This window comes from Pelodiscus sinensis, chromosome 5 (assembly GCF_052426305.1).
Source record: "Pelodiscus sinensis isolate ZL-2025 chromosome 5, ASM5242630v1, whole genome shotgun sequence".
NCBI classification, from domain to species: Eukaryota; Metazoa; Chordata; order Testudines; family Trionychidae; genus Pelodiscus; species Pelodiscus sinensis.
Window position 1 is genome coordinate 72,552,672 of NC_143056.1, and position 22,527 is coordinate 72,575,198.

The 22,527-nt window shown below is 47.7% G+C and overlaps 1 protein-coding gene across 19 annotated transcripts in view; it reads right to left on the reverse strand.

Annotated features, from left to right (window-relative positions):
- The window catches only part of GPHN (gephyrin), a 527,119-nt gene that overhangs the window by 375,978 nt on the left and 128,614 nt on the right, over window positions 1-22,527 (reverse strand). For 18 of the 19 annotated variants that reach the window (XM_089778535.1, XM_075927413.2, XM_075927415.2 and 15 more), the window contains one exon: window positions 20,704-20,782. The exons of the other annotated variant lie outside the window; for it this stretch is intronic. In XM_089778535.1, coding sequence (XP_089634661.1) covers window positions 20,704-20,782 — 79 coding nt within the window. The remainder of the gene's footprint in view (window positions 1-20,703; window positions 20,783-22,527) is intronic. 19 annotated transcript variants of the gene reach the window in all.

Below are 22,527 nucleotides of genomic sequence, written 5' to 3' on the forward strand. Positions count from 1 at the left end.
ATGCCCAAATAAATCCATTAGTCTTTAAGGTGCCATAGGACCAGCACTCCCTCAAAGGTGCACACTCATAGGCCTACCCATCTCCTCAGCAGAGACATGCAGTAGCTGCTCAACTGTTCTGGGGCAGGGCCATGTGGTAGGTGGTTACCCTTTCCCAAAAGCAGCAAGCAGACACCACGCAACCCTGACCCTAGCTTCAACTTTACCCCAAGGCTGGAGCTGCAGGCTGTGCGGTGAGTGACAGCTGCTCCGGCAGCCCCGGCCAGGGCCAGAGCCGGAGCCATGTCGCAGGTGGCAGCTTCTCCTCCAGTGGCCCCAACTGGGGCCAGAACCGGAGCTGCATGTTGGTCAGCGACAGCAACTCTGGCAGCTGGGGTTCAGGCGTGAGCTGCCATATGAGCAATGACAGCCGAGGCCCGGGCCTGAGCTGCCGCATACTGGAGACATCTGGGGCCAGAGCCACATGGCAGTCCCTCACCAAAGGCTCTTGCGTAAATTACGTTGTCATGGAAGAAGAGGGAAGGTCCTTTCATGGATTGAGAACTGGTTAAAAGATAGGAAAGGGTAGGAATAAATGGTAAATTTTCAGAATGGAGAGGGGTAACTTGTGGTGTCACCCAAGGGTCAGTCCTAGGACCAATCCTGTTCAACTTATTCATAAATGATCTAGAGAAAGGGGCAAGCAGTGAGGTAGTAAAGTTTGTGGATGACACTAAACTGTTTAAGATAGTCAAGACAGAAGCAGACTGAAGAACTTCAAAAAGATCTCACCAAACTGAGTGATTGGGCAACAAAATGGCAATTGAAGTTAAATGTGGATAAGTGTAAAGTAATGCACATTGGAAATAATAACCCCAACTATACATATCATATGATGGGGGCTAATTTGGCTATGACAAATCAGGAAAGAGATGTTGGGAGTTATTGTGGATAGTTCTCTGAAAACGTCCACGCAGTGTGCAGCAGCGGTCAAAAAGGCAAATAGAATGTTAAGAATTATTAAGAAAGGGATAGAAAATAAGACCCAGAATATCTTACTGCCCCTGTATAAAACTATAGTACGCCCACATCTTGAGTACTGTGTACAGATGTGGTCTCCTCACCTCAAAAAAGATATTTTGGCTTTGGAAAGGGTTCAGAAAAGGGCAACTAAAATGATCAGGGGTTGGAACTAGTCCCATATGAGGAGAGGCTAAAGCGACTGGGACTTTTCAGTTTGGAAAAGAGGAGACTGAGGGGGTGATATGACAGAGGTCTATAAAATCATGAGTGGTGTGGAGAGGGTGAATAAAGAAAAGTTATTCATTAGTTCCCATAATATAAGGACTAGAGGACACCAAATGAAATTAATGGGTAGCAGGTTTAAAAATAATAAGCAAAAGTTCTTCACACAGTGCATTGTCAACCTGTGGAACTCCTTGCCAGAGGAGGCTGTGAAGGCTAGAACTATTACAGAATTTAAAGAGAAGCTAGATAAATTCATAGAGGTTAGGTCCATAAAAGGCTATTAGCCAGAGGGTAGGAATGGTGCCCCTGGCCTCTGTTTGTCAGAGCCTGGAGACAGCTGGCACGAGACAAATCACTTGATCCAGTGGTCCCCAACCTTTCGTGGCTGCTGGGTGCCCGGGGCGGGGCCGCTCACGTGCCAGGCGTCCAGGGGCGGGGCTGCTTACATGCCATGCTTCCGGGGGTGGGGCCACGCAGGTGCCGCATGCCCAGGGGTGGGGGCCACCCGTGTGCCCTGAGCCCAGGGCCGGCTCGCACAAGTGCTGTGTGCCTAGGGCAGGAGCTGCCCACGTGCCCTGCCGCATGGGCTACGCGCCGGAGGGGGGGAAAGGGGAGCCCAGGTGTTTCGATGGCGCCATGGCGCCCACGAGCACTGCGCTGGGGACCACTGGCTCATTGTCTTTGGTCCCCCCCACCGAGGCATCTGGTGCTGGCCACTGTCGGCAGACAGGCTACTGGACTAGATGGACCTTTGGTCTGACCCAGTATGGCCATTCTTATGTTCTTATCTTGCAGGGCTGGCCTTAACGCTGGGCAAACTGTACCCATGCCCAGGGCACCATAGCCAGAAGGTGAGGGGCAACTGGACATGGGTGTTGCTGGGAAAAGGGGATGGAGGGAACTGGGCAGGGAGGCAGCATGTCAGGACATGCTGGAAGCAGAGGGTGGAGGTTGGTGGCACAGCTGGAAGGAGTTGGGAATAAAGGGGGCACTGTGCAGAAGTTAGAGGTAAAGGGGGTACAATGCAGGATTAGCAGTAAAGGATGCACAGGATTAGGCTTCAGGGGTTAGAGAATTCAGGGATGCAGAAATGGTGGGAGCAATGCTGCGTGGGAGTGAGACTGGGTGCTAAGCTGGATGGTTTTCAGGATGGGTGGATACAAGGTCATACACCTTGTTAATTATCCCTTGTTTTAGTATTTTTCTTACATAATTTAATTTTTAATATATAATTTTGTTAGTAACTGGTGGGTGCCACAGTGGCACACATCTAAACAAGCGCATATTACCTCAATATTGGTGCACAAAACAAAGCTCACTCGGCTCACAAATGGAAAATCTTAGAAGGAATATTGTGCATAGGATTCATTTTTACACTCAAATGTAAGTTAGCACAGTTTAAGGAACCCTAATATAACAGTCTCCCATAATAAAGCTCAGGTGAATAAAGAGAGAGTTCTATCCTTCACTAATACAAGTTTTTTAATATCTTTCAAGAATAGTTCTAAAATGGTAGATTTCAATAATTTTGTTCAAAGAAAAAGAACCCAGTGGATGGTATATTGGGCTATACTGGTAGAAGCACTGCCAGCAAATTAAGGGAAGTGATTATTTCTCTCAATTCGTCACTGGTGAGGCCACATCTGGAGTACTGCATCCAGTTTTGGGCTTGACAGAGTCCTGACTAGAATGATATAGTTAGGGTTGGTCCTGCTTTGCACAGGTAGGGGGATTGGATTAGCTGACCTCCTGAGGTCTTTTCCTATCCTAATCTTCTATGGTTCTCTGAATGTGTAAGGCACCAAATTCCCATAGATTTTTTTTTGGGGGGGGGGGGAGAAACCACTAAATAGAAAAGAAAATTGTTCCACTGGGCAAACAAGCATCCTGGCAAGCCTCAGTGATTGACGCAAATCTAAAATTAGCCTGAAACAATATGAAAGGTTTAGCAAATGAGTTCTAAGTTGGTTCTCCATGGTTATCCCTTCTATAACTAAGAAAGACTATTGCACTAGGAAATCATTTTAAAGTTCTCTATGAAAATAAGCAGACAAGTAACATGCTGATAAACAGCCAATAAGGCTGACCACTTTAAGATGACTATTTCGTACACTGTCCTAAAACACAACCTATACATACTTTAAATTATTATCTTAAAGACATCAAGATGGAATGTTCTGCAAGTACCTTTTATCTGTAGTATTTAATCTACACCTATTCATCCTTCTGTTTTAAGGTGACAGCTATTAAAAGTGTACAATAATTCACAAAAATACAATTATGTTCAAGGGCGCCAATTAGCCCTTGTTAAAATTCCAACTTCCCAAGATAAATAGCTTCCTTTCAGTAAGATGAAATGCTTTAGTAATTTTATAACCGCAGTATGTCACTTAGTATGAACTAAACCAAAAGAAATAAAAATCCACAAATGCAACTTAATGAGTCTAAGTAGGTTATAAAGTCCTTCAAGAGCCTCAGTACCACCTCCACCCAAACTGAAACACTAGTCTTAAAAACATGACTTTTCCTTTCATTTATACACAAAGAAACGATGACTGCTCATTTAAAATGTGCATTTCTATACATTCACATTTTTGGCTTTGTTAAAAGTACTACATTAACTCTGAATTTCATGGATTTCTAATGCTTTTTTTAATTACAACATTCTTATAAGGCTTTACCTTTATGATAATCATATATGCTACAAATATTAATGATTTTTGTGTATAGAGCGTTCCTTACTTTTTGAAAATTTGAAACATTTATTTATAAGGAACAGAACACCTTAACAAAGTGCAGATTGGAAAAGGGCAAGGAAGCTTCATAACTCACCACATACTATGCAGAACCAAGGAGCAAGAAACTATGTGGAGCTTAGGAGCTTCACATGATTATGGATCAAGTGTCAGCTTCTGCAAGTCAGCTCTTACTATTCCCTATTTCTCGTGTTATGCTGTCTGGAAGGGCTCACAACTGTGAAAGCCTACCTCAGGGCAGACTATCAGAAAACAGGGCAGAAAGCCATAACTTGTGATATATTCTATAATTAGATTTCACCAACAGGACTGCCAATCACTCCCTCTCCCTCCACTTTCACCGGAAGTGTCCCAGAGACCACTTCACCCAAACTGGAGATTTTGGGTGCTAACAGTCCAGTATGACAACAGAGTGAAAGCAAAGCTACCTTAGCCTGCTTTCATTCTGTACTGCTCCCAGAAGTGTTCAGCACTGTCCCTGGAGCACCTGGTTGGGGGAAGGGGGCAGAGTCTTTGTGCACTGCCTGTGCCTGAAGCACTGACTCCACAGCTCCCATTGGCTAGGAACTGCAGCCAATGGGAAATGCAGAGGCAATTCATGTGGGCAGCAGCATGTGGACACCCTCTGGTCCCCTAAGCTATGAGAAGCCGCTGCCAAAGGGATGCATCTTCAGGAGCCACACAGCCAACCCATGCCTCCAGGTGACCAAAGACCTTGAATCCTGAGATTGCTTAGGTGAGCCCCTGAGCCCAACACTGAGGCGTTCATCATCAAGATAAGCACTGGTTGGGGTGACAAAAAAAGGAACCCTGACGCAGTCTGCGGATTGAAATGCCATCATAGGGTGCAGCGAGGTTAACTACCATTCCAGCTGATCCGAACTCGGTCTATAGACCTGGGCCAACCATGCCTGTAGAGATTGTAGATGGAGCCTGACATACCTCAGTACATAAGTGCAGGCTGACATATGACCAAGGAGCTTGAGGCAGTTCCTGGTTGTAGTGCTAGGAAAGTTTATAAGGTTCCCAGTGAGTGCCCCCAGGCTAAGAATCTGAGGTGGGGGAAGGAAGCAAGCCCTGGCCTGGAGGGAGTCTTGCTGAACCCTAAGAACTGTATCCTCTGAGATGGAATTAAGAGTCAACTTTGTCACATTCAGAACCAGGCCTAACCTGAGAAACATATGGCACATGAAAATCATGTGATGCTCAAATTGGACCTGCAATCTGCCTTTGATCAGCAAATTGTCCATATAGGAATAAACCTGCACTGCAGAAAAGCTGCCTTGATCGCCATGCACTTCATAAATATACAGGAGACTGCCAATAAGGTGAAGGAACAGGCTGTGAATTGGTAGTGCATCTGTCCTAGCACAAATCAAAGAAACCTCCTGTGGGATGGGACTATGGCGATATGAAGGTATGCATCATTCAAATTGAGGACTGTATACCAGTTTCCTAGATCCAGAAAGGGAAAAGAACGGTTACTTACCTGTAACTGTTGTTTTTCGAGATGTGTTGCTCGTGTCCATTTGAATAAGGTGTGTGCGCACCGCACGCACTGTCTTGTCCGGACCATTTTCCCCAGCGGTACCCATAGCACCGGCAGGTCGCTCCCTGGAGTGGCACCGATATAGTGGAGCATAAGTACCCCTGCCGGCACTCCCCCTCCTCAGTTCCTTCTTTCCGGACACTCCGACGAAGAGGAGGTAGGGGAAGGAATCGAATGAACATGAGCAACACATCTCGAAGAACAACAGTTACAGGTAAGTAACCGTTCTTTTCTTCTTCGAGTGGTTGCTCATGTCCATTCGAATAAGGCGACTCCCAAGCAGGACCCCCAAGGAGGAGGGGTCGGAGTACACGGTTAGAGACACATAGGCAAGTGTTGAAACAAACAACAGGAGAATTTATTCAACTAGCTTGCAACAGGAAAATAACAGATGAACATATGCATTACAATTACAATACGGACCTGAGGACTGCAGTGCCCAGCTTGGCATCCTTCCTAGCCTGCTGGGCAAGTGCACCATGTCCGGTGAACATGTGGACAGAGGACCGCGTGGCCACTCTGCAGATTTCAAGAATCGGAACCTGTGCCTCAAACGCCACCAAGAATGCATGCGCCCTGATAGAATGCGCTGTGACATGAGGCGGATCTCTGTGAGCTAAACTGTAACACTCCCTAATACACGCGGAGACCCAGTTAGAAAATTTCTGGGTCGAGATAGGAAGTCCTTTCATTCTGTCAGCGAATTAAGGGGTTTGCGAAAGGACTTTGTTCTATCAATGTAAAACACTAACGCATGTTTAGTGTCCAGGGAATGCAGCGCCTGCTCCTTAGGGGAAGAACACACGCAAGAATATTTCCTGGGACATGTGGAAGGATGATTCTACTTTAGGGAGGAAGGCAGGATGAGGGTGAAGCCTGACATTATCCACTGAGAACATATGGAGGGTCAACCGTTGGGGCCCGCAGATCAGAGACTCTGCACACCAAGGTGATGGCCACGATAAAGGCCACCTTGAGGGATAAATACTTCAAAGAGCAGATGACCAACAGATCAAAGGGTGGTGACATCAGCTTCATGAGCACCAGATTAAGGTCCCACTCAGGAACAGGAGGCCTGACATAAGGAAACAACTTGTCTAGACCTTTCAGAAACCTCTTAATCACAGGGTCCATGAACACGGATGTGCCTTCAGAACCCGCATGGAAGGCGGAGAGGGAGGCTAAGTGCACCTTGATGGAGGAGAGATAGACCATTAGTTCGCAAGTCAAACAGGTAGTCCAGTATAACCGGAATGGGGGACTGGGATGGGTCTAGTCCATTTTTGGCTGCCCAAAGCGCGAACCACTTGCACTTAGCCTCATATGACATCCTGGTGGATGGCTTTCTACTGCCCAGGAGAACCATTTGTACCCTTTGTGAAAACTCCCTTTCTGACTGCATTAGCCACGGCTAAGCCACTCCATCAGGTGGAGAAACCTGAGATTTGGGTGAACTAGCTTCCTGCCATTCCAGGGTTGGATAAGAAGATCTGGGTCCATGGGTAGACACATCGGTTCCGCACACACCATTTCCACCAGTATGAGGAACTAGAACTGTCTGGGCCAACTTGGGGCTATGAGGAAGACCATGGACCTGAACATTTTGACTCTGGTCAGGACCCTGGGTATCAGAGGGAATGGAGGGAATGCATACATGAGACCTTGTGGCCAAGTCACGGTCATGACATCCCCTCTGGATCAAGTGCCCAGCCCCAGGAATGAGAAATAGAGAGGGCACTTCCTGTTCTTTGCAGTAGCACAGAGGTCCACTAGGGGATAGACCCACCTGTGGAAAACTTGAGCTAGGACCTCGTCCTTCAAGTACCATTCGTGGGCTCCGAAGGACCTGCTCAAGGCATCTGCCAACAAGTTCTTCCACCCCAGCAGGTACTCCGCCTGAATATGGATCTCGTGCTTTATGCACAAGTCCCATAGGAGTAGTGCCTCCCGACACAGAGGAGACGACAGGGCCCCACTCTGTTTGTTTATGTAGAACACGGCCACTGTATTGTCCAGGCGTACAAGGACCGACTGTCATGAGACTGCAGCGAGGAACACCTCGCACGCCCTTCTGACTGCCCTGAGTTCCCGAACATTTATGTGTAGAGCTTGTTCTAACAGGGTCCACACCCCCTGTGTTCTGCGGTGGCCTAGGTGAGCTCCCCAGCCGATGTCGGAGGCGTCCGTGACTAATGTCACTGAGGGGAGTTCCGTCCGAAATGGGACTCCACTGCATGCTATATCCTCCTGGGTCCACCATTGGAGGGAGGCGAGCACGTCTCATGGCATTGTTAGCATAGTGTCCCATTGGGCTTTGGACTGGTGGAAAGCTCTTGATAGCCAGGCCTGTAGGGGTCAGAGCCTCAGCCTGGTGTGGCGAACAACGTAAGTGCACGCCGCCATGTGTCCTAGCAGTCTCATGAGCTTTAGGTCGCTGACCATGCTCACTATTGTAGTGAACCTGTCTTTGGGGAGGTATGCCCTTGCCACTCTGGTGTCCAAAAGGGTCCCCACAAACTCCATGTCCTGGCGAGGCATCAGAGACGATTTCTGCTCTTTTAGCATGAGTCCTAACCTTTGGATGAGTGCCCTTGTAAAGGCCACGTGCGCTGTCACTTGGTTGCGAGAACGCCCGTGAATCAACCAATCGTCCAAGTACGGGAAAACCTGGACACCATGCATTCTGAGGAATGCCGCCACCACAGACATGCACTTTGTGAAGACCCAGGGTGCTGCTGAGAGCCCAAAGGGGAGCACAGTAAACTGAAAGTGACTGTGGGAAATGAAGCGGAGAAACCTTCTGTGGCTTGATCTTATTGCCACGAGAAACTAGGCGTCTTTGAGATCGAGGGTCGCATACCAATCTCCTAACTCTAGGACTGGGATGATGGAGGCCAGGGTTACCATTGTGAACTTTGTTTTTACCACCATTTTGTTGAGGTTTTTTAGGTCCAGAATGGGGCAAAGTCCTCCCTTGGGTTTGGGGATGATGAAATAGCGGGAATAAAACCCTTTCCACCGCTCCTTTTTCGAGGAGTGTGAGGACCTCCTGCTGAAAGATCCCTTCGTGAGATGGGTCCCTGAAGAAGAACAGGGAGGGTGGGGAGGAAGGGGGGTAAGCTAGAAAAGGGATAGAATATCCCATCCTCACCAGCCGGAGCCCCCATGTGTCGGAGGTGATCTCGGACCAGGCCTGGAAAAAATGGGATAGCCTATCCCCAAACAAGGGGAAGGGGGAGGCGGTTGGTACTCAGTCCTCGAGGGTCCCTTCAAAATGGGTGTTTGGCCTGTTGGGAGGATGGATGCACCACCCCTCTGATGTTGTCCCCTCTGGGACGGCGATGCCTTGTGCGGCTGGAGGTAGCAGTTGCAGGCGCCCCCACTGGAAGCATGAGGACGCCTCCTCCGGTAATCCCTATGGAGGAGTTGGGGCTGTGTTCTCCCCGGCTGTCTACTGGGGAGCTGTCACCGCTGGGGGGGCAGTGTATGAATCCCCAAAGAGCGGAGAGTTGACCTAGTGTCTTTTAGCATGTGGAGCCTGAAGTCTGTATGCTCCGAAAACAGGGACTTCTCTTCAAAGGGTAGGTCCTGTATCGTGGTCTGAACATCAGGGGGCATGCCAGGCACTTGTAGCCATGCACTGCAGTGCATGACCACCCTAGACGCCATGGTTCTCGCCACTGATTTCACAGCATCCAGGGAGGCCTGCAAAGCTGTGCAGGCGATGGTTCGGCCTTCAGTGGTCATAACCGCGAACTCATCTTGCATCCAGGGGAAGTTTGTCCCTGAACTTGTCCATAGCCTGCCAGGTATTGGAGTTGCACCCCCCTGTTGTGTATACCTTACGCCCGAGCAGATCCAGGAGTTTAGGTTCCCTAGCTTTTAGAGTTGGGCCCAGTTGCAGAAGCCTTTCTTTTTGAGCTGCAGCCTGGACCACCAGAGATCCCAGAATAGGCTGGGAATACAAGTGTTTATGTTCCAACTGTGGGGTATAATAACGTTTTTCCACCCCTTTGAGGGTGGGGGTTAGCGATGCCGGTGTTTGCCATAGAGTGTTTGTAATTTTTGCCACTGTCTTGTTAAGAGGCAAAGCCAACCTGGTGGGGGCAAACTCAGAGAGAGGATGTCCACCATGGAATCCAGCTCCTCTCAGTCACTGGCTCCACTGTAACTCCTAGATTGGATGCCAGGGGGCAGAGGAGTTCTTGGTGAGACCTGGTGCCCACTGTTGGCATAGATGGGTCTGGGTCCACCAGGGCCTCATCTGGGAATGAGGAAGAGGATGACTCTTGAACCGGCATTGGGTCCGGTAGCGCTTCAGGTTGTGGGGCCCCTTGGCTGATTTCCGAGGGAACTGGGGGTAGTCCTGCATCTAGGATTGGAGAACTAGCACCCTCAACAAGGGCACTACCCTCCTCAGGTGTTGGAGGCGGCTGGGAGAGAGATGCTGATGGGGTGGTGCAGCGCCTGGAGGTGCTAGACGCTCTGGAGAGCAGCATGGGCCCCTGCCACTGGTGGTATGCCCAGGGCGTCCAGAAGGGCCACAGGGGCTGAGACTGAGGTGGCCAGGTCTGCTGCAGCTGTGGTTGATCCTGTCAGTGCCAAGAGTGGGACTGATATGCTGTTGACACCCTTGAAGACACTGACCGAAGTGACTCCATGTCTGAGTCTGATGAATAGTCAGATGTGGACCAGGGTGGAGCCATTGCGGAGTGCCCCAGAACCGTGGTGGGCCTAAATCTGCCCATGGACTCTGGCTTCCCGGCATGTCGAGGGGGCTGCACAGGCTCCAGTGCAGAAAAAGCGGTGCCGGAAGTCTGCCGCTATGCCCCAATGTCAGAGGGTGCAGCTGATACCGATGACCTTATCAGCGGTGCCGAAACAGTAGATGTGGAACCCGGTGGCACTGGTGCCGGTACCAGTACCGGTGTCAGTTGTGCTGTCAGCCCCAGTGCCGGGTGCGTTGCAGACAGGGTCCCCATGAGGCCCGGTGCCGATAGCGTTCCTACCAGCATTGGTGGTGCCGTAGTCAGTGCAGACTGGTGCACCAGTGGTTGTCATGGTGGCGCAGCCAGAAGATACAATACTGGCAGGTAGTACGGCACCAGTTGTGGAGTAGTGAAAGTGGACAAAATCAGTCCCGGTACCAGCGACACAGTCGCGGTGGGGGGCAGAGGCCAACTTGTACCCACCGGAGCCATCGGCGTGAAGCGGTCCCTATGCACATGCCTGTTGTCGGGCGGCACAGGTTGTGCTGAAGGTGCTGTTAACCGCGGCCGTCCTGCTGTTTGCAGGACCGTTGTAGATGATGCAGGTGCCGACCAGGCCTCGACCGGTGTGGGCAGTTCCAGGGAGGTGACCGGTGCTGACATGGCCTCCGGTGTGGGCAGTTTTGACCCCTCTACACAGAGAGGACTGTGGGGAGGTCTGTATGCTCACTTAAGTTGATGAGGTCCTGCACCGCCTCAAATGTCTACGGCGTCAACCGTTGGTGCGCCGGCAACTGGCTCAGGCTGGCTGGAGGGGCGTTGCCACTCTTCTGTACTGCTGGCACAGCGGTACCAGGAGAGCCTCTTGTGGATGACAAGCGTCAATGGTGCTGGCCCGCATGGTACTTCCGGCTCGGGGATCTGCCCCTCGATGTCCATGGCCTCTTTGGGGCTGGGGAATGTGAGCAGTGCCTTGGTGCTGAAGTCTTGGAGCGCACTGGAGCATCTCGCGTCGACGCCGGTGCACTGCGCACCATAGGGTGTCCAACCGGTGCCGGTTGAAGAGCCACTTCTATTAGAAGGAGTTTTAAACGGGAGTCCCGCTCCCTTTTCATGCGCGGCTTAAAGGCTCTACAGATTTTGCAGGCGTTTGCCAAGTGGGCCTCGCCCAGGCACTTTAAACAGCTGTCGTGGGGGGGTCTCCTTTTGGCATAAACTTCGCACAGTCCATACAAGTCTTGAAACCTTGCGTCCCTGGCATTTCTCACCCCTGAAGGGGAGGGAAGAACAAAGGACAAGTATTAACGCTAACTAACACTTGAACTATATACAGGAAAACAAAAACTAACTATAGAACAGGCAAAGAACAATCAACGATCTAGAGATAGCAACGCTCCTACAACCGTCACGGGAGGTAAGGAGGAACTGAGGAGGGGGAGCGCCGGCAGGGGTACCTATGCTCCGCTATAGCAGCGCCACAGGTACCGCTAGGGAAAATGCTTCGGAGGAGACCGTGCACGCGGGTTTTTTTCATAAAATGTTTGAGGTCATGAAGGTCCAAAATAAACCAGAGCCCACCCTTGTCCTTGAATTCTCGGGGAACCTCGTCCACTGCTCCAAACTGCAGGAGCACCTGCACCTCCTGTAACAGAAGTTGCTCATGAGAGCGGTCCCAAAAGAGGGAAATGGAGGAAGGGCGAGAGGGTAGAAAATTGAAGTGAATATTCCAGTTCCACTGTTCTTAAGACTCAGTGATCTGAGGTAATCTGGGTCCATGCATGGTAGAAGTTGGATAACTTATACCCAGACATAGAAGAATCCAAAATGTCATCCTGAAGCACACCTTCAAAAGTTCTTTCTAGCAGCTGGGCACCACCTAGATAAGTTTTGCCCTTGATTATTAGACAAGTAAGATGATCTCCTCTGGTTTCGATGGGACAGGTAATAATGGGGTGGGGACTGTGGCTTGAAGGTCTTCCTTTGTGAAGCCAGTGTGTGGAGGCCCAGTGACTTCAGGGTCGCCCTAGTATCCTTCAAGCTATGGAGCCTGCAATCAGTCTGCTTCACAAAGAACCCAGAGCCATCGAAAGGCAGGGTTCTGAATTATCTGCTGGACCTCTAGGGGTATTCCCAAGACTTGCAGTCAGGAACTTCTGCATATAATAATGCCCACTATTGTTTTAATTACCATCTAATGTGAAAACTATATAACATTTTCCATTTACAGAAGTCCACTGAAGAAAGTACTTGCACGAGCAAGACACAAATAACGTTCCAGTAACTGTCAAGGGTGGCAAAAAAGGAATTGAAGTGGCAAAAGATCAACAATTCCTTATATACCACCCCAGGAGGGCACCTCTGTAGGAGGTCCAAGAGCCGACCCTATGGATACCATTATGGGAAAACTTCTTATGACTGTGCATGTGTATGCATGTATGCACCTATATCAGAATGGACTTGAGCAAGCACTCTAAGAACAAGCCAGTGACTCTTCCTAGTAACAGCTTCCCTCAGAGTTCAGCCCAAATTCTGTTTGCAGAAACTAAGAATCTGGCAATCTAGACCTTACCTGGTTTTGTAGCTCCTGCGGTAGCTAGCCATGCTATACGTCTGTAAGGACAGGCTTGAAATATGTTGGATAATGGGGTCCCTAGACTATTGGTAACTTCAAAACAGCTTCACAATCAGAGTGTGGCTGGGAAACCTCTGACATTTGTGGGACTTACTGCAATCCTCCATTTATTAAAGACCCTTGGCTGGCAAAAGTACCAATGTCCCAGTTGCTGAAAAGAAAAATTACTCAGTGCCAATATGAGCCGAGAAGCTCCTAATACGTGGAGAGCTGACAATATCTAGAAAACCAATTATTCTGTATCTATTTGGTGGCTAGTGGGTTTTCCGCCCAAGTTCTTGGACTTGTATGATTGAGCAGAGGAACTGAATTTTAAAATAATTCATCTTAAATTCTACAGAAATTGATTACAACTTACTTTAAAAAAGAAAAGATTCCTTCTTCCTATAGATGAGTGATTTTTCGAGCCCTGCTACTACATACAGAGGCTTTAACAGTTAGAACATAGTACACTACTTTCTGAGGAAGAAAATGTATTGCACATACATAACTCACTAAAATATGCAACAATTTGAAAATATATATAATGGAACTTGTTTAATTTATAGATAAGTACATCAAGGCCATTGTGCTTCTAGTAAATCCCTCTGACAAAGCTGTTCGGTGAAATAAATGGCTTCACTGTCAAGAGAAATGCTGACAGTTAAAAATAGTTAAATATGGTGTGATGACTCCTAGTTAACTGAACAAAACAAAATATGTCATTATGTGACGGTAATGAAAATGTTATGCAGATTTTGGAAAATGCTTTGTTGCCTCACATTTTAAAAAAAACAGGAAAAAAAATCTTCAGCATGCCACTCAGTTCTGACTGACTTGAACTGGGCAACCTTTATTCCTTACTGGAAGAGGAATTTGAGTAGCTATGACTTCCTCCAGAGCCTCAAGGAACTCCTGAAAATTGTCCTTGCTGATACTGATCTTGCTAACATATATGTCTGCTCTAACTTACGGCAACCCATTTAGTTATAGCAGCCAACAGAATTCCAGAATTTCTGCAGCATTATGTGCTATGGGGCCTACTCCCAATCTGGTCCCTCCTACATCCATATCATCTCTGGCACCCCTTATGCCTTTGTTTGCAAGGAGGCTGTGTGCAGCCACTGGGGCAGTAGTGACCTGGGGCAGAAGGGACCAGTAACCCAGGGAAGGAAGTCAGAATGCAGGAGAGGGTAGGGTGCCAGATGATGGCTCTGGCCTTGAGCCACTTTCCGCTAGGAGCTGCCATGGTTGTGCTGGGGGTGGGGACAATACACAAAGTCTTGCCCCCCTGTTCTCTCTCCCCACCTCTCCTCACATGGCACAAAGACACATATGGAGCAGCCAGCAACTTTGAGCGGCCTGGGGCTGTGGCAGGCAGGGAGCCTGCCTAAAGGTCCCAGTAGGGCAGGCCACAGGCCAGATCCAAAAGCTTGCAGGCCTCAGGCCTGCACTAAGAGAAAAACCACCTATAATGTGCCTACAGAGTAATTTTTATCTGGTCTGATGCAATGCTTTCAATGTCTCCTATTGCTATTGGAATGATGTATAGCATTAGATCAAAGGCAGAATCTATATCTAGATTTGTTCTATTTGTGTATTACTAATTATGCCACCTAACTGTAGTAATTAAAGTTAAGTTTTTACTGCTTTTTATGCCTATTAGCTTTACTGGTTGCAATACTAAAAGACTGAGCTGGAGTTTACATCGTTTTGTGTTTCAGTATTTTTATAAACTTCCATTTCCAGGGCCTTTCAATTAGACATGTGCAGACACACAGACATGAACAAAGATGATGAGAAAATACAACTGTGACTCAAGGCCTAATCTGGTCAGTAAGCCTTTATTATTGATAGTGATGTGTGAGAATGAAAGAACAGTTTGCTTATCAGAGCCCACACTGAGTTTGTAAGGCTATCAGAAAAAAAAGTCTATTATTGGTAACTTGGAACAACTGATATGGCACTCAGATGCTAAACACAGACCCCCACAATATCATCTTTAAAACATTTATTTTCAATGTATAATCTTACTTTAACCTTTGTAAAATAGGCTTCTATTCATCAGCTTTTTGCAAATGCACAAGACATCTGACCCTAAATTTATGATGGGAGCTAAAAATTATAAAGACAATATAGAAACTTGTGTAACTTCTGCTGATGGAGACAAGCTTTCAATTTTACACATAACTCTTCTTCAGATCTTCTCTTGTCAACAGAAGTTTATACAATAGAGCATTTTTAAATGTCATATTGTAAGAGTAATACAGTAATTACTCATTTAACGTGTGCCCGCTTAACACGTTTTTGCAACAGCACTTTTTTTTTTTAGGTAAAGTTTTTTGAACAACACGACTGTTTCCAAAATAACACGAAAATAATCAAGTGGCGGACTACTTCGCACGGTGGTATAACTTGGTGAAAACTGTGGTAATACTCATGAGTGGATGAATACATGTGGTCACAGCACTCCTCCACTTACTCATGTGTTTATCTTTATGTTTTAACAAACCACAGCAACTTGTGATTATAAGTGATGTAATAAACATTTTTATGAGAACGGTCCTCATCGTGAACGGAGCTCAAAAGTAGCGACAAGCTTAGAAAGCACCATATCTTCCTACAAGCAACTTTACAATAAACAAAAAGCAGCAAAGCACCTATCAAGTTTTTTTTCCATGTTCAACCTTAAAAAAAAAAAAAAAAAAAAATCAGCTGATGAACAAGATAGCCCTATTACATCTACATCATCTAATGTTGACGTTGATGACTCAGCACTAACCAAAAATTGACTTTGCCACCACCACCTGAAATGCAACACCCCCTCCTCCTTTCCATTATTTTTAATGGGAAAAGTGACCCCGCATAGCACATTTTCACTTAGATGTGTTTCTGAAAATGTTCATGCTATCGTGTTAAATGAGAAACTACTGTAGCGTATCCCTACCATCTCTGACTACAGTTCACAATTCGATAATAATGTGAACTCTGACATTAATTTGTATTAATACATCAAAATCAGTATTAATACATATTAATAAATGACATTCTTTTACGTTCTAACTCTTTTACACTGTTTTGTTTTAATCATCATATGCTATTTATAGTGGGAAGAGAGTCTGGAGCACAGGATCTGGTACAAGGCCTGAGCCAAAGTCAGAGATATTATGCCCTGTTAAAAGCAGATGCTTGCCTCTAAGTTCATTGTCCAGTTCATGAACTTGGCACCAGTACTATCAAAATTGCTAAAACACACTATGTAAATACATTCTAGCAGCTATGGACAAGAACACCCCCACTTACCACATGATAAGCTTGTTTGACAGAAACGATGAACAGTGTTTTGTCTGAAACATCAGGGGAAAGGTACAAGGGGAGGACAAACATATCATGAAACAGGGAAGGTGATACATAAGTTGTTTATCCCTGACTGTTAGTCTCAACATATAAACATTGGGGTGACTTGCCTTAAATCTTTATCTGGCCTCAGGGGAGTGGAAAGTCCCACCAATCACGGATCTGGTCCACTGTAATAGGCATGCATGAGCTAGTGTAACTGTAGACATTGATCTGAAGTGCTAGGGCAGGGGTTGCCAAGCCGAGGCTCGCGAGATGCCCCCCAAAAGTGCAGCTTGCAAAGCCTCCCCTGCACCTCCCCTCTCTCAAACAGCCCCTGGCTCCCCTGTGCTGCTCCCAAGATGCACGCTGCACTGATGCTACCTCCAGGGACAATTGGGGGGGGCGGGAGGGGAAGAGTTCTGCAGCTGCGCACCAGGTCCCGGAAGTACGCGTGCCACTGCTCCCCCTCCCCCCCAAACAGCCGGCGTGGTACCTAAAATGATAGTCGCACACTGCAGATTTTGTTCCCCTGCTGCCTTCCTGCGTGCGGGGGAGGGGGTGTGGATCCGGGACCGCGCTGGCTCCAGCTGCTCCGGTGGCGCACACTGCCACGGGGAGCAGCGGAGCAAGGCGCACGCTGCCTGAGCGTTTGGGGCTGGCATGCTCCGGGACTCCCCCTCCTCATATGTGGGAAAGCAGCGGGGGAATACAGTCCACAGAGTGCCGGCTCCAGCTGCTCAATCAGCGCATGCTGCCGTGGGGAGTGGAGGAGCAAGGTGCGTGCCGCCCGAGCAGCTGGAGCCGGTACGCTGGGGACCTCATCCCCCTGCTGCCCTCCCACGAGGAGGAGGGAAGGGGGAGTCCTGGATCGCGCCAGCTCCAACCACTCAAGCAGCGTGCACCTTGCTCCTCCACTCCCCATGGCAGCACGCACTGCCTGAGCAGTTGGACTTGGTGCGGTCCAGGACTCCCCCTTTGACCCATGCAGGAAAGCAGCAGGGGAGAGTAAAGGCCCCAGCATGCTGGCTCCAGCTGCTCGGTCAGCACATGCTGCCATGGGGAGCGGAGGGGAAAGGGGCACACCTCCTGAACATTTGTTGCTGGTGTGGTCCGGGACTTTCTCTCCCCCCCATGCAGGAAGGCATCAGGGGCATGATGGACCAGCATTTCAGGTACTGTGCCGCTGTTTGGGGGACAGGGGAGCAGCCCGTGCACTTCCCGGGTCTTGGTACGCAGCTGCAGGATCCCCAGGTACTGGTCCCTGTCCCCTCACCCCCACCCAGACCCACACAAGTACCCCGCCCTGGCACCCATTGGCACCCTGTCCTGGCACCCACTTGCACCCTGTCCCCTGCCCCAGCACCCTGTCCCCTGAACCCACCAGCACAGCTGGGGCCACATTAGTGAGGCTTGGGGGTTTTTTTGAGGGTTTTTTTTTTTTTTTTTGCATCTCCCTTGTGTGGCCCCGACTGACTTTTCTGTGGGTCAGTGACCCCGACTCAAAACAGGTTCCCTGCCCCTCATAAATAAACACAATGCTGAAACATTTTGTGTTTGACATAATATTTTATTTAAAAATGAAGCCTGGCCAGTCGGAGCCAAGCCCCCATCTGGCTGCAGCATCATAACACTCCCGCATCCACCCCCCGACTCCAAACCTGAGCCGAGTTGAACTCCCTGTCCTGCCCCTCTCACATCCCCAAACTCCTGAACCCCCACATCCCAAGTCTTCTGCCACAACACTACTGCACCATCCACACACTGCAAATCTGCATCCTGAGCCCATCATATTCCCAGCCTCCCTGCCCTGAGCCCCTCATACACCCCAGCCCAAACTCCTGCACTCACACAGCCACAATCCTGCGGCTTGTTCTGCACCCCAACCCTCCCCGACCCCAAGACTCTCCAGCCTGGAGCCCCCTCCCTGAGCCAGCATCCACTTCTCTACTTCCTCCTGCACCCAAATTCCCTCCCAGACCTTGCACCTCTCACCCCTTCCCAGTGCTTTCTTCATGATAGTATGCCCTGGAATGGGGCATTTTCCCCTGGCGTGGCTTTTTTTTTTTTTTTTTTTTTGCGCGCTCTACAACTCTTTCCCGCCCCCCCCCCCCTTCCAGTATGTGGCTCTTTGCACGCAATCCACCGCTATTTTGGCTCTTTGTCTCTAATGGGTTGGCCACCCCTGTGCTAGGGCCATGCTTCGTTGACATGCTGGCAGTGTTTCTTTACCAATGAAGTGAAACTATATTCTCTTTGAACAGTTTGACTGAGGTCTGCAGGGCTGGCTATCTGTGCCGAGTCAATATAGCACCCAAGAATAATGCATGTGCAGCCAACAATTGGCAACACCATTCAGTACAATTATACAAAATAATTTCAGCCAATTGCTCTTCAGAATATAATTCAACTTTACTCATCTCCCATAAAAATGCTGAGATAATCACCTTTAATGACATTGTTGGCCCAATTATTGTCCGCTGCACTTTTCTGGTGGCAAGAGGAAACAGAAAAGCTGTCTCTTACAGCCGGGTGGGTTTCCTCTGGCAAAGGATTAAACCTAATAATGTGGCATTGTTGTGTCAACTCACTGCCCAATCCCTCCCACAATTACACATTTTATAAGAACTGTTCTTAAACAGTTAACTCATTATTAAATCCCTGACTCATAAGAATGTCCATCAGAAAAGTCACAGAAAGAGCACAACACATTCATATCATCACCAGAGTAGAGATATCAATTTGTACAGTTTGTTATACAATAGACCTATTATAATCATTCTTAAAAAAGGTATTGGTTTTGAGGCGAAATTAATGTCTCCTACTTGCCTCACCTTTAATCAATCTCAGCAGCCACTTACTAGTATTTATGCTAAAAAAAATAATCCATTTTAGTCTTGTTTTCCTAGTTTAAATTATTAATGAATTATAAGGTTTCTTATACAAATTATGGGGTGGGGGAAAGGAGTAGGAGGATTTAATTACTCTGAGGCTGTGAAAAATACTAATACGCCACAACAAACACTATTCATCTCTGTAGGGAAACTTTATGACAGGACTACAGTCGTCGAGGACTCCTGAGTGACTGTTGCAAATATGATTTCAAGAGCTGTATACAGTGTACATCTCACTACAACAGATAGAATTCTCAGTAATAAAAAAGCAAAGTAAAGTTCAGCTGAAAATTAGGCCCCTTGAAGTTGTCTCAAATTGGACACACAAAACTGTGACACCTAAAATCTCTAGAGATTTTTGAAAATTTAGCCTGTTCATTCAATAACTTCTTAGGCAATTAATATACTTCTCCCCTCCTCTTTATATTTCTATAGTATAAATCATACAGTAAATACATTATAAGCTACTTCCCTCAATCTAAAACTTCAAGACCTTGATGTGGCTTTTTTTGCTCTAGCAATGCAACAGATTTATTGATGTGCTTGCATGTACCATTAAAAATCTTCCATGTTTGAAATAAGGTTTCAAATATGGCATCTTCTCTGCTGCTTCTCAGCCAATATTAAAAAATTTGACCTGTTTATGTTGATGGGACCAATCATGTTTAACGTCCATTATAAAAAGGTACAAATGATTCTACTAGAAAGACAGATTATTACATTTTCTTACAGCAGGTGATGTACTTGGATGTCTATCTACAACTCTGGGAAAAGCATTTTTTATATTACTTGGGGAGGGAGCCTGGACAAGCCATGTTTGGATATGATGTTATATGTGGCACCATTTTCTACTGAGAGAACTTGTAAGGGGGAAATATGATTTGTATTGTCCTATAATGTCTTATATTGGACTAGCACTGAGTGGGAGAATGTGTGCATTGGGCTGGTCATTAAACAAGTAAGATTAGAAAGGACAGCTACATAATTTTGTGCTTTTTCAGCTTCTTCCCTTAGACTTTCAATGACAACTTCTGTGTTATGGGATGAAAAAGGGACTATAAAAGACCTATTCCTCTAGTATGTAGCTGCCAAAAATTTGTTTGGCATAAATAAAAAGTACTGAAAGAAACAGGAGTTTTTAAAGAATCATCTGGAAGAAAATTAAATCAGAGATAAAGAAAATAAAAACCTTCGAGGTAAAGAAAAATCACAGTAAATTCACAATCAGGAGAATAAAATCTAGTTATATAATGTATTGTGTCTATAAAAAAAAAGAAGACAACATGGGATACAATGTGTTTTCCTTTACAACAATCACACTGCTCAGAATTGTGGTTCATTAATGCTCACTGTTATGCTGACAAAGTGTTCCATTTATTGTCTGTGCTTCTTGGGAGTTAAATCAATGATGCCATTCCTTTTCCTCTGTCTCCTCAAAAAAAGACACAATGCAATTCCAGTCACATCTGTCTCTATTATAGACTCAGCGCATGGTATACTGACTGCTACCAAAGCAAAATATGCTTCATTATATCTACGTCTGTCCCTAATTACAACTAGACTCACAGAGGGTCTAGCCACATAGTTTTTCTATGCTCAGCTGTAAGAGTCAGATACTCACAAAGACGGGTCTTGAACCAGATCTTTAAGGTTTATCCCACTACGATCTTCAGCAAGGTTCCTGAAGCAACTGTCGCTCACTAAAAACAGAAACACAGGAAATGAAACTTTCAGAATCATGTATAGAATTTGTTTGCCAAGTAATAATATTTGTTTGGTTTACATTTTTATTTAAACAAACTCAGAGCATTACACGGATATGAATGGGTAATAGCTAACCATTACCCAAGAGCAGCCTCCCACAAGTGGCCCGCTGTGGGCAGAGGGCTGGCTCCAGCCCTGTGAGGCTGCTGGCTCCTAGCCCACATGGACTGGGAGCTGGCAGCCTTGCATGTGGGGCATGGGGGGGCATAAGCGGGAAGGGGGGCTGCCAGCTCCCAGCCCACACAGGCTGGGAATCAGCAGCCTCTCACAGGGTGGAAGGGAGCCAGCAGCACCTCCCCCCCCCCACCACACACACACACTTGCAAGGCTTGCGAGCCTGTGTGTGGGCTGGAAGCTGGCAGCCCTTCCCCTGACCCTTCCCGTTGCCACTTCCAGCCATATGCAACACTGCCAACTCGAAGCCCAGCGTGGATCAGAAGCAGCTGGAGCAGCCCCTGCCCAATGTGCTAGAATGCCCCCCTTCCCATTTAGCCAGTTAACTAATTAAATGAGATTTTACATCTCTAGAGCTCATTTATTAAATTTCTTTTCAGTGAGGTTTCTCCCAATTTAGATATGCTGACTAACGTATGTAGGTAAAAAAACTTGTCATGAGGACCAGTGTTCCCTGTAAACTGAGTTGTTATGCAACAATCCAGGAGAAATTCAAATGCTGCCCAGCTGATTAGCAAAGTGCCCGTAGCTTCCCACAATTGATATTGTTATGTAGGAGGCCACGGGCGAGTAGATTGTATAATATGTCGAGCCCTGACAATCATATTGGCCTCTCAGGGTTACTGGTAGCTAATGCAAGTTACAGCAATCCTCGTTGCAGACAGACAGCCTAAGATGCTTGTGTCTAGACCAGTGTTTCTTAAACTGTGTTCCATGGCACACTGGTGTACCGCGAAGCAGTCAGAGGTGTGCTGCAGAGCACAACAGAATTCAAAATGTCCACCCTTAAAGGGGTGGGCGCCTTTATTTATTTTTTTGCTCAATTATTCCCCCCCCAACACACACACACACACACACACACGCCCTCCCCTCCCCCGACCAAAAATCCTTGGTGTTCCTCATAAAAAAAAACATTGTTTGGTGTTCCTCGGTCTAAAAAAGTTTAAGAAACACTGGTGTAGACTCAAGATCTCAGAGCTGAACAGGACATTTATGAGAATGCATTCTTCAAGAGGATATTTACTATCTTAATTCAAAATGTAATGTTTTATTGAAAGATGCTGGTTTTTGTTACACATGCATGTAGAGTTTTGATATTAAGTATTCTACAATGCATATCTCATGGATAAAGCTATGTTTTAGCGCAGTGGTCCCCAACCTTTAGAGCCTCCCGGGCGCTCGGGGGCGGGGCCACTCATGCGCTGGGTGCCCGGGGGCGGGGCCGCGCGTCCTGGGGCACACCAGGGGCGGGGATGCCCTTGCACCTGGCGCCGGCATGTGCCCCAGGGCCGGGGCTGGAGCCGCCAGAGTGCCTTGTGTTGTGGGCCTGGGGCTGGCGCCGCTGCCCGAGCCGCGCACCTGGGGCCAGCACCGGCGCCGCACGCCTGCATGTGCCCCGGGGCTGGGGCTGCCCGAGCGCCGTGCACCAGGCCCCGGTGCGTGTCGTGCACCTGGGGCCGGCACCTCCAGTGTGCCATGCGCCGGGCCGGCCCAGGCTGTCAACGGG